Source organism: Erythrolamprus reginae, chromosome 1, assembly GCF_031021105.1.
Source record: "Erythrolamprus reginae isolate rEryReg1 chromosome 1, rEryReg1.hap1, whole genome shotgun sequence".
In the NCBI taxonomy this organism is placed as follows: Eukaryota; Metazoa; Chordata; class Lepidosauria; order Squamata; family Dipsadidae; genus Erythrolamprus; species Erythrolamprus reginae.
The window spans coordinates 226,065,793-226,080,012 of record NC_091950.1 but is presented as its reverse complement, the minus strand read 5'-3'; the positions used below and the strand labels follow the sequence as shown (position 1 = coordinate 226,080,012).

At 42.0% G+C, this 14,220-nt stretch overlaps 1 protein-coding gene across 3 annotated transcripts in view; it reads left to right on the top strand.

The window, feature by feature from the left end:
• PCNT (pericentrin) overlaps window positions 1-14,220 on the top strand; it is a 117,392-nt gene that overhangs the window by 68,378 nt on the left and 34,794 nt on the right. For all 3 annotated transcript variants that reach the window (XM_070732366.1, XM_070732368.1, XM_070732367.1), the window contains 3 exons: window positions 6,405-6,555; window positions 9,427-10,104; window positions 13,569-13,825. In XM_070732366.1, coding sequence (XP_070588467.1) covers window positions 6,405-6,555; window positions 9,427-10,104; window positions 13,569-13,825 — 1,086 coding nt within the window. The remainder of the gene's footprint in view (window positions 1-6,404; window positions 6,556-9,426; window positions 10,105-13,568; window positions 13,826-14,220) is intronic.

Here is a 14,220-nt window from a genome sequence, read left to right as displayed (position 1 = left end):
GTTAGCTGACATATTTAAGGGCTAACAGCTAACCTTGGCTAATTCTTCCGATGGGAGTCCCAATTCTCTGCCCGAGTGTCAGAAGAACAGAGCACTAGTAGCTGCTGCAGGGGACAGGGGAGGAAGCATGTGGTATCTGTGTACCACTCCTTTGCTGCTCACAGTTAGGGGATTTTTTCGGCCCTCACCATTCTAAAGACCCAGACCCTGGCCTGACCTAAACACCCAGACCCACTCTACAGACCCCTAATTGTTTGCTTTATGGCAACTCGGTGCACCACAGTCACTGTGCTGGAGTGTTTGCGTGGTTTCTGTGCTCGGCCGCTCTCGGTAGGAGATCAGGGTCCGCTCCAGTGTGAGGATGAAAGAGCTCACCGCGTCTCCTGGGACTCCTCCAGTTCCTGCTTTCCTCATGATTCATCAGTACCGGCAGACACGATGAACTCTTTCATCCTTGCACTGGAGCGGACCCTGACTTCCGTGGACCAGTCACAGATTGCGGGCGGGCTGGTCACAGACAGTGGGCGGGCCGGATGTGGCCCACGGGCCACCCCTTGCCCAGGTCTGCTCTTAAGTCTTATCTTTTTTCTTAATTCCCATATACAGGTAGTCCTTGAATTATGAATGTAATGGAGCCTGACAATTACATTTGTAACCCTAGGATTCTTAAGAGTGAAACACGTAATTAAATGTGATCATTCCATGATTTCGCCCACATGGGTCATTAAGTGCATGTGGTATCTCAGGGTGGGGAAGGCTGGTACTTCTAACTACCCAAGGCCTCCTCTGTCCCAGGATATCTCTTGCTTTCTGCCGTTTAAGTGCTTTGTACAACCATACAAAATATCCCAATTCCATACAGGAACAGTCTGTAATGAGCCACCATTCCCAACAGACTCATCTGGAAAATTGTGCCAAGTAGGAGAAGGAGCTTTTGGGTGGTTCTGGGATCCAGAGGTTCGTTTTGTCCCTTTTCAGGTGAAGGGCACACCAATAAGGACTCAGTAACCACCTTCTCTGGGAAGGAGAATGCACCTTGTGCATTGAAGAGAGTAGGTGGGGGGGAAGTGAGCTATATCCTGGAATGGAAGAGGAAGAAAGATGGAGAGAATGTCAGCTTATACATCAGCAAAATATAAATGCATCAGAGAAAGATATACTGTAGTATGTTTGAATGTTCATTCATACAAATATTTGTTTGTGTGTGCGTGTGTAGCATCTTCTTATTTATCATATGTATAAGTTACTCCAAAGTAAATTGCACATGGAAAGCCCTCTCAGTAATCTACTATATTTCTGGTATAGGGTTAATGTATATTTGTCCTTAAAATTTGCATAAGAAAAAAGGAAAATGTAGGATTTTCTTTTTTTAAAAAAATCTTTATTAATTATTTGCATAGAAAAACAGACAAAAAGAATTATCAAATACAATTACAAAACAAGCAAAAAACAAATGTAAAGAAGAAAAAAGAAGAGAGAAGAAAAGAGAAAAAGTATAGAGAAGAAAGGAAAGAGAAAGAGAAGAAAGGAAAGAGGCAGGGTCAACTAATATGTTGACTATCATTATTTACACAGCCTTTGAGTAGCTGTTTTTACAGGAAAATGTAGGATTTTCATGGCCCCTTCACTCATGAAATCATTAGTTCTATTCATGGAAATTTGAATAGAAGGTGGTGGTCCACACCAATTCACTGATCATTTTAGAGCAGTGATGGCAAACCTTTTTTCCTCTTCAGGTGCTGAAAACACGTGTCCACATACTATTGCACATATGTGAGTGCCCACACACATAATTCAATTTCTGGGGAGGGCAAAAACAGCTTCCTCCACGCCATCCCCCCAGAGGCCCTCTGGAGGCCGGAAATGGCCCATTTCCTGACTTCCAGTGGGCCCAGTAGGCCAGTTTTTTGCCCTCCCAAGGCTCAAGAGGCTTCCCTAGAATCTGGGGAGAGCGAAAATGCCCTCCTCCACCCCCAAGGCCCTCTAGAAGTTGAAAACACCCTCCCAGAGTCTCCGCGTGAACTGAAAATCTGTTGGCCGGTGTGCACATGCGCGCTAGAGCTAAGCTAAGGCAACAGCTTGCATACTGGCAGATATGGCTCCATGTGGCACATGTGCCTTAGGTTCGCCATCACTATTTTAGAGTATATATTTATTTATTTATTTATTTATTTATTATTTAGATTTGTATGCCGCCCCTCTCTGAAGACTCGGGGCGACTCACAACAGAATAGAACAAATCATAAATAATCAGAAAACTTTAAAATTTATACAAGCTTTAAAAGAACCCCATAAACTAACAGACGCACACACAAACATACCATGCATAAATTAAACATGCCCGGGGGAGGTGTTTCAGTTCCCCCATGCCTGACGGCAGAGGTGGGTTTTAAGGAGTTTACGGAAGGCAGGGAGAGTAGGGGCAGTTCTAATCTATGGGGGGAGTTGGTTCCAGAGAGTCGGTGCCGCCACAGAGAAGGCTCTTCCCCTGGGGCCCGCCAACCGACATTGTTTAGTTGACGGGACCCGGAGAAGGCCCACTCTGTGGGACCTAATTGGTCGCTGGGATTCGTGCGGCAGTAGGCGGTCTCGGAGATATTCTGGTCCAGTGCCATGAAGGGCTTTAAAGGTCATAACCAACACTTTGAATTGTGACCGGAAATTGATCGGCAGCCAATGCAGACTGCGGAGTGATGGTGAAACATGGGCATACCTGGGTAAGCCCATGACTGCTCTCGCAGCTGCATTCTGCACGATCTGAAGTTTCCGAACACTTTTCAAAGGTAGCCCCATGTAGAGAGCATTACAGTAGTCGAACCTCGAGGTGATGAGGGCATGAGTGACTGTGAGCAATGAGTCCCGGTCCAGATAGGGCCGCAACTGGTGCACCAGGCGAACCTGGGCAAACGCCCCCCTCGCCACAGCTGAGAGATGGTTTTCTAATGTGAGCTGTGGATCGAGGAGGACGCCCAAGTTGCGGACCCTCTCTGAGGGGGTCAATAATTCCCCCCCCAGGGTGATGGACGGACAGATGGGATTGTCCTTGGGAGGCAGAACCCACAGCCACTCCGTCTTATCCGGGTTGAGTTTGAGTCTGTTGACACCCATCCAGGCCCCAACAGCCTCCAGGCACCGGCACATCACTTCCACCGCTTCGTTGACTGGGCATGGGGTGGAGATGTAAAGCTGGGTATCATCGGCATATTGATGATACCTCACCCCATGTCCTTGGATGATCTCACCCAGCGGTTTCATGTAGATGTTAAATAGCAAGGGGGAGAGGACCGACCCCTGAGGCACCCCACAAGGGAGAGACCTCGGAGCCGACCTCTGACCCCCCACTAACACCGACTGCGACCGGCCAGAGAGGTAGGAGGAGAACCACTGGAGCACAGTGCCTCCCACCCCCAGCCCCTCCAACCGGTGCAGAAGGATACCATGGTCGATGGTATCGAAAGCCGCTGAGAGATCGAGGAGCACCAGGACAGAGGATAAACCCCTGTCCCGGGCCCGCCAAAGATCATCCATCAACGCGACCAAAGCGGTTTCCGTGCTGTAACCGGGCCTGAAACCCGACTGCTGGGGACCTAGATAATCAGCTTCTTCCAAGGACCGCTGGAGCTGGAGTGCCACCACCTTCTCGACAACCTTCCCCATAAAGGGAAGGTTGGAGACTGGACGATAGCTGTTAAGTACGGCTGGGTCCAGGGAGGGCTTCTTGAGGAGGGGGCGCACAAGCGCTTCTTTATAGAGTGATGGAAAAACTCCCCTCCCCAAGGAAGCGTTGGTAATCTCCTGGGCCCAGCTCCGTGTCACCTCCCTGCTGGCCGAGACCAACCAGGAGGGACACGGATCCAGTAAGCAGGTGGCGGAACTCACAGCTCCAATGGCCTTGTCCACTTCATCAGGTGTCACCAGATCAAACTCTTCCCAGACAGGTGGACAAGTACGTGCCCCAGTCACCTCGACTGACTCGTTGTCAGTCGACACTGTTTTACAATTGGAGTCGAGGTCGGCCCGGATCTGAGCGACTTTATCAGCGAAAAACGTGTTAAACTCCTCGGCACTACTCTGCAAGGGCTCCCCAACTCCCCCCTGGTTAAGAAGGGAGCGGGTCACCCTAAACAGAGCGGCCGGGCGGGATTCCGCTGATGCAATCAAGGCGGCATGGTACGCGCATCTTGCCGCCTTGAGCGCCACTTTGTAAGTCTTAATAAAAGCTCTTACAAGTGTTCGATCAGATTCAGACCTACTCTTCCTCCATCGCTTCTCTAGACGTCTCTTTTGGCGTTTCAACTCCCGGAGCTCCTCGTTGAACCATGGGGGTCTACGGGGTCTAGCGCCACGGAGAGGTCGCAAAGGCGCAATCCGGTCAAGAGCCTCCGCAGCAGCCGTATTCCAGGCCTCCGCAAGAGACTCCGCCGAACTGTGGACAAGTGCCTCTGGTATAACCCCAAGCGCCGTCTGAAAGCCCTCTGGGTCCATCAGGCGTCTGGGGCGGAACATCTTCATTGGTTCCGCCTCCCTGCGGGGAAGGATTGGAGCCAGGAAGTCGAGCCGTAGTAGGAAATGGTCTGACCAAGACAAAGGCAATGGTTCTAAGCCCCTTAATCTCAGACCATTACTCAATTGCTCGGAAAGGAATACCATGTCAGGTGCGTGCCCTCCCTCGTGAGTCGGACCCTGTACTACTTGAGTCAGGTCCATGGCTGTCATGGTGGCCATGAACTCCTGTGCCAACCCAGAGGTTTCGCCGAGCGACGGCAGATTGAAGTCCCCCAGGACAATAAGTCCGGGGAACTCCACCGCCAACCCGGCTACCTCCTCGAGTAGCACAGGCAGGGCTTTTGACACGCAGCTGGGAGGCAGGTACGTGAGAAATAAGCCCACCTGAACCCCTAAGTCCAACTTCAGCAAGAGAGACTCGCAACCCGCAATTTCCGGAGCAATGAGCCTACGCAGGCAAAGGCTCTCCCTGGCTACAATAGCCACTCCTCCCCCCCTTCCCTGGGGTCGAGGTTGATGCCATATCTGAAACCCGGCTGGGCAAATTTCAGAGAGAGGAACACCTCCCTCTGGGCCCAGCCAGGTTTCAGTAATACAAGCCAGGTCGGCCTCCTCATCCAGGATCAGGTCCCGGATGAGGAGAGCTTTATTTACCACCGACCTGGCATTGAGCAGCAGCAACCTGAGTCCAGGGCCAGAGTTACACTCATCACCAGTACCCAAGGTTGGGCTCACAGAGCCAGAACAAGGGACCGTTATTAAGCAACGGTCTCTCGTTCCCCTGGAACGGCTAGCTCTGTGGCCCCCGCCATATCTGCCTCTCCCCAGCAACACAGGGATATTCCGACCCTCCGCCACCCCAGAGATCGGTGCCCCCTCCCCTCCCGCCTCTCCGGCGTCAGGTGGCCCAAATATCTCATTCATACTATTCATACTATTCCCATTCACCCCTCCCCTGACATAACCCCACCCACTCCAGCCATCGCATTCATACCAATCATTCCTCCCATACATATCATTACACCCACTCCAATTATACATCAGTTAAACCCCCCCAATTAATTAAAATAGATTAAATATTGCTAATATATAAGATATAAATACAAATCTAAGTAAGTTAAGATAAAAAGTTAATAAGTTAATAAATTAGTATAAAAAAATAAAATATAAAATATAAAATCAGATCTTAATTGACATCAATCCTCGGTCAATCAACCAATCCAGGTCCGAAATCCTCTACAGATCTTCCATGTAGTCTCAGAGTCTTAAAAAGTCTGCTGTGTTTTTTCTATAGTCTTGCCACTAGGGGGCGCAGTTCTTCCATGATCTTAATAATAGTTGAGGGGATGAGAAGATGATGAAAATAGAAAAATGGTGGAAGTGAAAATGGTGAAGGGGGGGGGGTTGATATAGCATCAATCCCTACTGTATAGTATAAAGGTTTACTTCTGGGTTTATTTAAGTGAATTCTAATTTACAGATGCTCAAATTCTCTTTGACTTTTACAACTTTGTTAATAAAATGCTTGCTTCCTACATAAATTAGTATTTTTGTTAATTTTATTGTGGTAATTAACTTCATTATTAACTTCATTATTATGATTTCTTATTTTAGTTATCCTTTTCACATAGCCCTACTTTTGTAATGATACATACCATTCCTAGTTAAGGTTTTCAGTTGTGTGTACACATATAGAGAAATCATTTTTATATGGTGTATTTGATACCAGGATGAAAAGGTTTACAAAAAGAAATTTGACTTAATTTTTACCACTGTGACTAAAATCTATAATGTGAAAAATATATTTATTTTATTTTTGTTCAGTCATTAATGATCTAATTTGCTGAAAATAGAAGTAACAACTTTTCTAAATAATATTTTAAAATGTTATGACATAGTTCTGCATTGGAAAATAAAGAGAGAAGTATTACAACAGCACTTGAGAACTTACAGAGGGAACATCTTAAAAACGAAGAATTACAGATTAAGTTGGATGAACAACAGAAACAGCATAAAATAAAAGAGGATGAAAAATCAAAAGCTATAGAGGTAAAATATCTCATGAAAATGATAAGTCTTATCGCTACACTGATTTTTATATTCTTGTCTTCAAATCCTGCTCCAGGAAAATTAAATATTCATTGTGTTCTGAACAAATATAAATAAAAATAAATTAATGTAATTAATACATTAATAAATTAATGTATTTTAAATACGGTTTAAATACAGTTGTTTGAAAAACAAAGGAATACTATAGTTACATTAAATGTTGATCCTTTATCCAAATCAAAGATATTGGGATATGATGTATAGAAGTGTTTTAAGTTCTCTAATTCTATAAGCACACATTTAGGCCAGTCAGTTAACCACCTGGCTCTATAGCATAGTTTTGGACAAATAATACTAAGTAAAATTAACCATGAATTTCCATGAACATATCAAAATTCAATCTATATTCATCTTTTGTCAGCTCAGTTCCACATGGTGTTGTTAATACTTCTTAAATGTAAAAGATGCAAAATGTAAAAGAAGATAAAATCATCCAATTGTTTTATTTATTTGCCTCCAAATCAGGGATGGGTTCTTACTGATCCGGTAGGCAGTTGCATACCGATAGCGGCCGCCAGATTGCACAATTTGCGTGTTACCGATCTGGTGCCAGTCCTTTGGCCACTGCCATCTTTTAAATTTAATTTTCCATATTTTTTGTTCCTGCACATGTGCAGAGGCAAAATCTTGTGAGGGGATGCATGTGTGAGATTTCAGCATTTTTTTCCTTCTGTGCACTGAAATCTTTCAGCACGATTTTGCTTCCTGCGTATGTGCAAAATCAAAATCATGCTGGGGACATGTACGTGCACGTTGGACGACTCAAGCTGCACGCAGAGCACATCGGTAGCAGCAGGTAAGATCAATCCGCCCCTGCTCCAAATATACTAAAGCACAAACTTGCCAGGTCAGTTACTTAGGAAAAATAAAACTCAAATACTTAAAGGACTCCTTTCAATATTTATCTTGCAAAGATAAATGAAAAGATAGCTATAATCAATTTATGTCAATATTTAACACCTCAATGTGTAGAGAGGACATTTATTTTTGTGTATCTATTTTATTAGCAAGCTTCAATCAATTAAAGCACTTCAAAAAGGTTCACCCTTGCAGCACCAATTGAAATGATCAAAATATATTTACTATTCATGTCTCATTAATTTACTTACCGTATATACTCGAGTATAAGCCGAGGCACCAATTTTTGCCACAAAAACTGGGAAAACGTATTGACCCGAGTATAAGCCGAGGTTAGAAAATGCAGTGGCTACTGGTAACTTATAAAAATGGAAAACAATAAAATTACATTAATTGAGACATGTTTTAGAATATTTATTTTAAAGAAAACCAGTAAACTAGCTCTGTAAATTTAAAAGAGGGTAAACAAATTAACAATATTAACAATAAATTAAAAAGTAAAAAAAGTAGCTCGATCAGGAACAAAGCTAAAACCTAAGAGTTAAAATCCTTCAAAACTGGATTCCTTCTCATCATTAATTGGATTTACATTATTGTTCTGTTTTTATATATGCTGTGAGCCACCCTGAGTCCTTGGAGAAGGATTGCATACAAATCCAATTAAATAAATAAACAAACAAACAAATAAATAAGTGTATCCAAAGAAGAGCTTCAGCATTAGCTGCTGTGAGGTTATCAGCATAGAAAACCAAATAGATAGATAGATAGATAGATAGATAGATAGATAGATAGATAGATAGATAGATATAGATAGAAAGATAGATAGATAGACAGACAGACAGACAGAAAAATAGATAGATAGATAGATAGATAGATAGATAGAAATAGATACAGATAGATAGATAGATAGATAGATATAGATAGAAAGATAGATAGACAGACAGATAGATAGATAGATAGAAATAGATACAGATAGATAGATAGATAGATAGATATAGATAGATAGAAAGAAAGAAAAATAGATAGATAGAAAAATAGATAGATAGAAAGATAGAAAAATAGATAGATAGAAATAGATACAGCTAGATAGATGATAGATAGATAGATAGATAGATAGATAGACAGACAGACAGACAGACAGATAGGTATAGATAGAAAGATAGATAGACAGACAGACAGATAGAAAAATAGATAGATAGAAAGATAGACAGATAGAAAAAGAATTCCTGTCTAGCTCTGCCTCATAATACATTATTAGATCCTATCCAAGCAAGGACAGCAACTACCACAAAATACCATTTTTTAAACAGTTTAAATCCTTTCAAAGGAGGGGGAGGAGAATCTGACAGCAGGGGGCCTTTTTAATCTGACTAAAGGCAATGCAGAGAGAGTAAGGAATACTCACCATTACTTTTTTCCCCTCGGTTGGAGCAAATGGCTGCCTCATTTGCTTGAGCTAGGGAGAGGAACTACGGCATGCCAGAGGAGACAAAAGCTGGTGCCTCCTCGCTCTGGCTCAAGCAATGGCGCCCTCGTGTGGTGACTTTGTTAATGACCCGAGTATAAGCCGAGGCTGTGTTTTTCAGCCCATTTTTTGGACTGAAAAACTCGGCTTATACTCGAGTATATACGGTAATTTTTTAACATATTTTCTTGGGTAAGTGCTTGTTAGGATAGACCCATTTCCTGATTATATGCTGCTGTTTTATAAATCAATTTATCTTCAGGAGGGTGTAGCCCATAGTTGAAAACACAGATAAAAAAGATAAACCTTTCATTGGTGAAATTGTTTCTTTACATTTCTTAAAGACTATACTTCTGTCTGTTTTTCTTAAAGCTATCTGGACTCAAATCTTAATTTCTATGAAATTGCATTGACTATAGTATTAAACTTCATGCATATTCAAGTTTGAATTTTAGTGTAATTAATGTAAACATATCTTTGTTGTACAGGAATTGCAAGCTGCCTTGGAGTTACAGTGTATTCAGAACAATCAATTAACTGTGGCTTTAGAGCATGAACAGTCAGCAAACAGTAATCTCCGTAAAGAACTCCAAATTGAACATTCTCGCTATGAGGCTTTATTATCCAAGGATCAGAATAAACTGTTGGAACTGCAGAAAAATTTAGATATTGAGAAAAAACAAAATGCAGACATGTTAACTGCCTTAAAGCATGAACGTGTTTTGACAGAACATCTGACTATGAAATTAAATGAATGTGGGTCTTGTAAACATAAAGATTCATTGCAGGAATTGCAAGTACAGTTGCATTTAGAAAGGTCCAATTCTATGAAACTTTTGGCTATAATTGAGAAATCACAGCAGCAGATATTTGATTCAAAGAAACAGATGGAAGAAATGCATCTGCATTGTAAAGACCTTCAGCAAGAACATGCTCTCCAAAACACTGTTCAAGATACAGGGTCAATGATGCAAAATAAAAAACAAGATGTTTTGGAGATACAAAGAGAGAAAGAAGCACAAATGAAAATGGGGTGGAAACAGTTGCAGTCCACTGTCAAATCAACGAGAGATCAAGAGACCATACAAGGAGAAAGAAAAATGGCACAGGAGCAACAACCTGAATGTCACTGTCTAAGGGCACTTCTGGAAGCTCAAGAAAATCAAGTAAGAATATCCTTTTTGTTGTTGTTGTTGCCTTAGTAGTATAATGTATTTTGCAATAAAAGAATCTACATAGAGCTGCAGATTTTGTGCTCCAGCCTATAACTCATCTGTGCAAGAGCTACTAAAGTGTTTGGAACAGATTGCTCTGTTTGAAGCCTTTGAGTAAAGAACATTAATTGATTTGTTTTGAGTTGAATTGAATATACCTAAAACATATTGTTCTTATTTTCCCCACAACAATCCTGTAAGGTGAATTGGACTAAGAGAGAATGACTGGCCCCAGGTCATCCAGCTGGCTGACTCTCTTATATAATAATACAATAAATGTATTTTATAAATATGCATATGCATAAAATTAAAAATGATTGAGTCCAAAATAGAACCCTCTCCCTTTGTACACTCCACTTTCTGCAAAATCTCCCATTGTCATGTTTTTAATGTGGCACAGAAGGATTTCTTACATTCGTTACCCATATCTAAATCCAAGTATGGATTTAGATATGGATTTAAATATAAATTGAGAATATTCTTGTGGGTAAGCATGAGTAGCAATATATCAGTTTAATTGGCTCTTCAAGTGTGTCCCTTCAAGTGTGGACCAGTTGTTTTCAGTCCTTACTGATACAGTAGAGTCATGATTATCTGACATAAACGGGTGGGCTGATGATCAGATAGCTGAAATGTTGGATAATCCAGACTCTACTGTATGTGGCCTTGACCTGACTCAAAATCAAGACAGGAGAAAAATAAATAAAAATAAACAGGCCCCAGTTCCTGAAAGCTTCTAAAAGCCAATGGGTATTCCGTCCACCCCTTGCACGCTCTTTCCTTCCCTCTTCCACTTGCCCAAGCCACTGCCGTTGCCAGCACAAACATTTCCTGCCAGCGGGGTCCCTGCTGCCGTTCATTTTGCTCCTCCCAGCTCGCCCGCTCGCCTGCCCGCCTGGGCATTGCAGCAACCTGCCCCCCCCCCCCGCCCCAGCTCCTCTCAGTGTAATCCTCCTGCCTAGAAGGAGGATTCTCTCCTCTCCACACCACACACACACCGCTTCGTTCCCAAAACTCCTCCTCTAGTTACAAGCTGGATTTTTTTTCAGAAAGGGAGTCATATTTCACCGAGCTTTCTAGGAAAACTATCTGAGTAATGGGGGTGTGTGAGAAAGGGGGGATTTTTTCCAAACAGAAGAGAGCCCAGAGATTTGCTTGTTGATTTTTTTTGTATGTCATGGCAAGTCCAATATGCCCTCCCCCAAAGAAGGAAATAAAATTCTTGCCCGTTTCTGATTAACTGAATAGGAAAATTGCATTTCTTCCCTGTCATGGCTGTCATGTTTGGGGGCGTGTCTTGGGGGGGGGTGCAGAAATGCCTACAGCCACGCTCCCAAGCAGCCATGATGTCAGATGATCTGGAAAGTCGGGTATCCGAACGACGAATAACCGAGACTCTACTGTATATTCAATTCTAGGGTTAGGGTTAGGGGTTGTCCTTCCCCTTCATCTTCAATTCCATGCTTTCTTATTGAAAATGGTAAGATACCTGCTGAGCATATTTAATTTAATTTAATTGACTTCTATGCCGCCCAGTCCCAATGGGACTCAGGGCGGCTTACAACAATAAATAGTACATACAATAAACAAGTCAAATAATTAGTAATAAAAACATAAAAATCCATAATAAACCATAATGAATTTTCCAATCAAATCCATATACATACAGAACAGTTGCAGTCGGACATGATAATATGTTATGTTCACAGCTCCCAGGCCTGGCCGCAAAGCCAGGTCTTCACAGCCTTTCAGAAGAATAGTAGGGTGGGAGCAATGCAGACATCAGGGGTAGTTGGTTCCATAACATGGGGCAGCCACAGAGAATGCTTTTCCTCAAGGGTCCATCAACTTCCATTGTTTAGTCGACTGGATTTGGAGGAGGCCAACTTCCTGTGATCTGATTGGTCTCTGGGAAGTATATGGCAGGAGAAAATCTCTTAAAATAGACTGGTCCTAAGCCATGTACTAACACCTTGAATTGTGACCAGAGACCAATTGGTAGCCAGTGCAGCATGCAGAGTGTTGGTGTTAAATGGGTGTATCGAGAAATACCCATGACAGCTCATGTAGCTGCATTCTGGATTATCTGTAGTCTCTGAACACTCTTCAAGGGTAGCCCCATGTAGAGCATGTTGCAGTAATCTAGACGGGAGATAATGAGGGCCTGAGTGACCGTGCACAGAGCAGATGATCTCACCTAGGGGTTTCATGTGAATGTTAAATAGGAGAGGGGAGAGGACAGACCCTTGGGCACCCACAGAGTAGGAGCCTAGAGGTGGACCTCTGTCCCTCCACTAACACTGACTGCGAACCATTAGAGAGGTAGGAGGAGAACCATCGTAAAACAGTGCTTCCCACTCCCAAACCCTTGAGATGTTGAAGAAAGATACTGTGGTCGATGGTACTGAAGGCTGATGAGAGGTCAAGAAGCAGCAGAATAGAGAACAAACCCTTATCCCAGGCCTGCCAGAGATCATCCATCAGTGCGACCAAAGCGTTTTCCCTGCCGTGACCGATCCTTCATCCAAGGACCGCCACCATTTTTTCTACAACCTTACCCAAGAAGGGTAGGTTGGAGACTGGTCTAAAGTTTTTCAACTGGGCTGGATCCAGGGACGGTTTCTTGAGGAGGAGTCACACAACCGCTTCTTTCCGTGGTTGTGGAAAGGATCCCTCGCTCAAGGAATTGTTAATCAATGCCTGGATCCAACCATGTGTCACTTCTCTGCTTGATGAAACCAGTCAAGAGGGACACGGGTCCCTTAAGCAGGTGGAGGAACTCACAGCTCCTACGGCCTGTATACTATCCCATATACTTCCTGGGCCCATTTTTTTCATGAATTCTTTGTGTAAAAGATCGATGATCAAGTAACTCAAAGATAGCAACACAATCTATATACAATAGCTAATTGTTGACTCCTAGAATCCTGTCCCTCTCACAACACGTGAAAAAGATTTTATCCTGATAAGTGGAAAGATTATCAAAACAATATTTATATTCCAATTTTTTTGGCTAGGACCTTGTAGTCTTTGTAAGACTTTTTCAAATTGTCATTCATGTTGAATACTCAGATGGATAGATACCACATTTTGCAGCTTCAGCAACCTGTTTATCATATTCTGGTTGTCCCTGTGATACAATACCAGCTTGGCGTACTCAGTCCTTTTCTTAGCACAATTACAACAAGGTGCCTCTTGTACTCTAAAAGGTTTCTTGGTTTCTCTGTATATGACTGCAGAAGGATTAATGCAATTTTTTTTTTAAAAAATCACAGGATACTCACATGTTGAGAAATATATTTCAAATAATATTTTTGTCAATTAAAAATCAACAACACTGACAAGTTCTTTCTATTAATATTCTGCATATATATTATTGGATATAACATAAATTACTGTATTTTTTATTCCAATAGAATGAATCCAGATTACAATATTTGCATAATTGTGTGAGATTCAAGGAATTGCAACAAATGCTAGAAGATCTGAAGAATCAAGAAATACTATTAAAAAAATATAACCAATTTCCATCAAAAAATAATTATACTAACTTAACTTTTACAACTGATACTGTAAGGTTGCATGTTGAACAACAGATATTGGAAAACATCAGAGAACAGCTGGTTCTTGTTGCTGCATATCTTTCTGAGTTCATATATAAAACTATAGACAAGTGAGTATTCTTTTAAGAATTCTCTTTGTTTTAGAAACATTTAGAAATTGGAGAAATAAGGGGAACACATACATTCTAACAATTGGATGTGCTGTCTATACCTTTCAAAAAATATCAGTTTCCCTGGAAAGAAAATCTTAGCGGCAATAACTGATATTACATTTAGATTAGCAATGCTTAATCCGAAAGCTTTAATTCAGTGATACATGTAACTCTGCTTTCTGTATTGAATATTACTGTATTACTTTCCATATTTTAGGCAAGTTCTGTATGAAGATTCTGAGTAGCAGAAATTGTCCCTAGGCCAAAATAATTTTTGAGGTTGGCTTGTGAATATTAATTTTATATAACTGCAAAGTTCTACATATGATTAGTTAATTGTTTTTACACAGCTT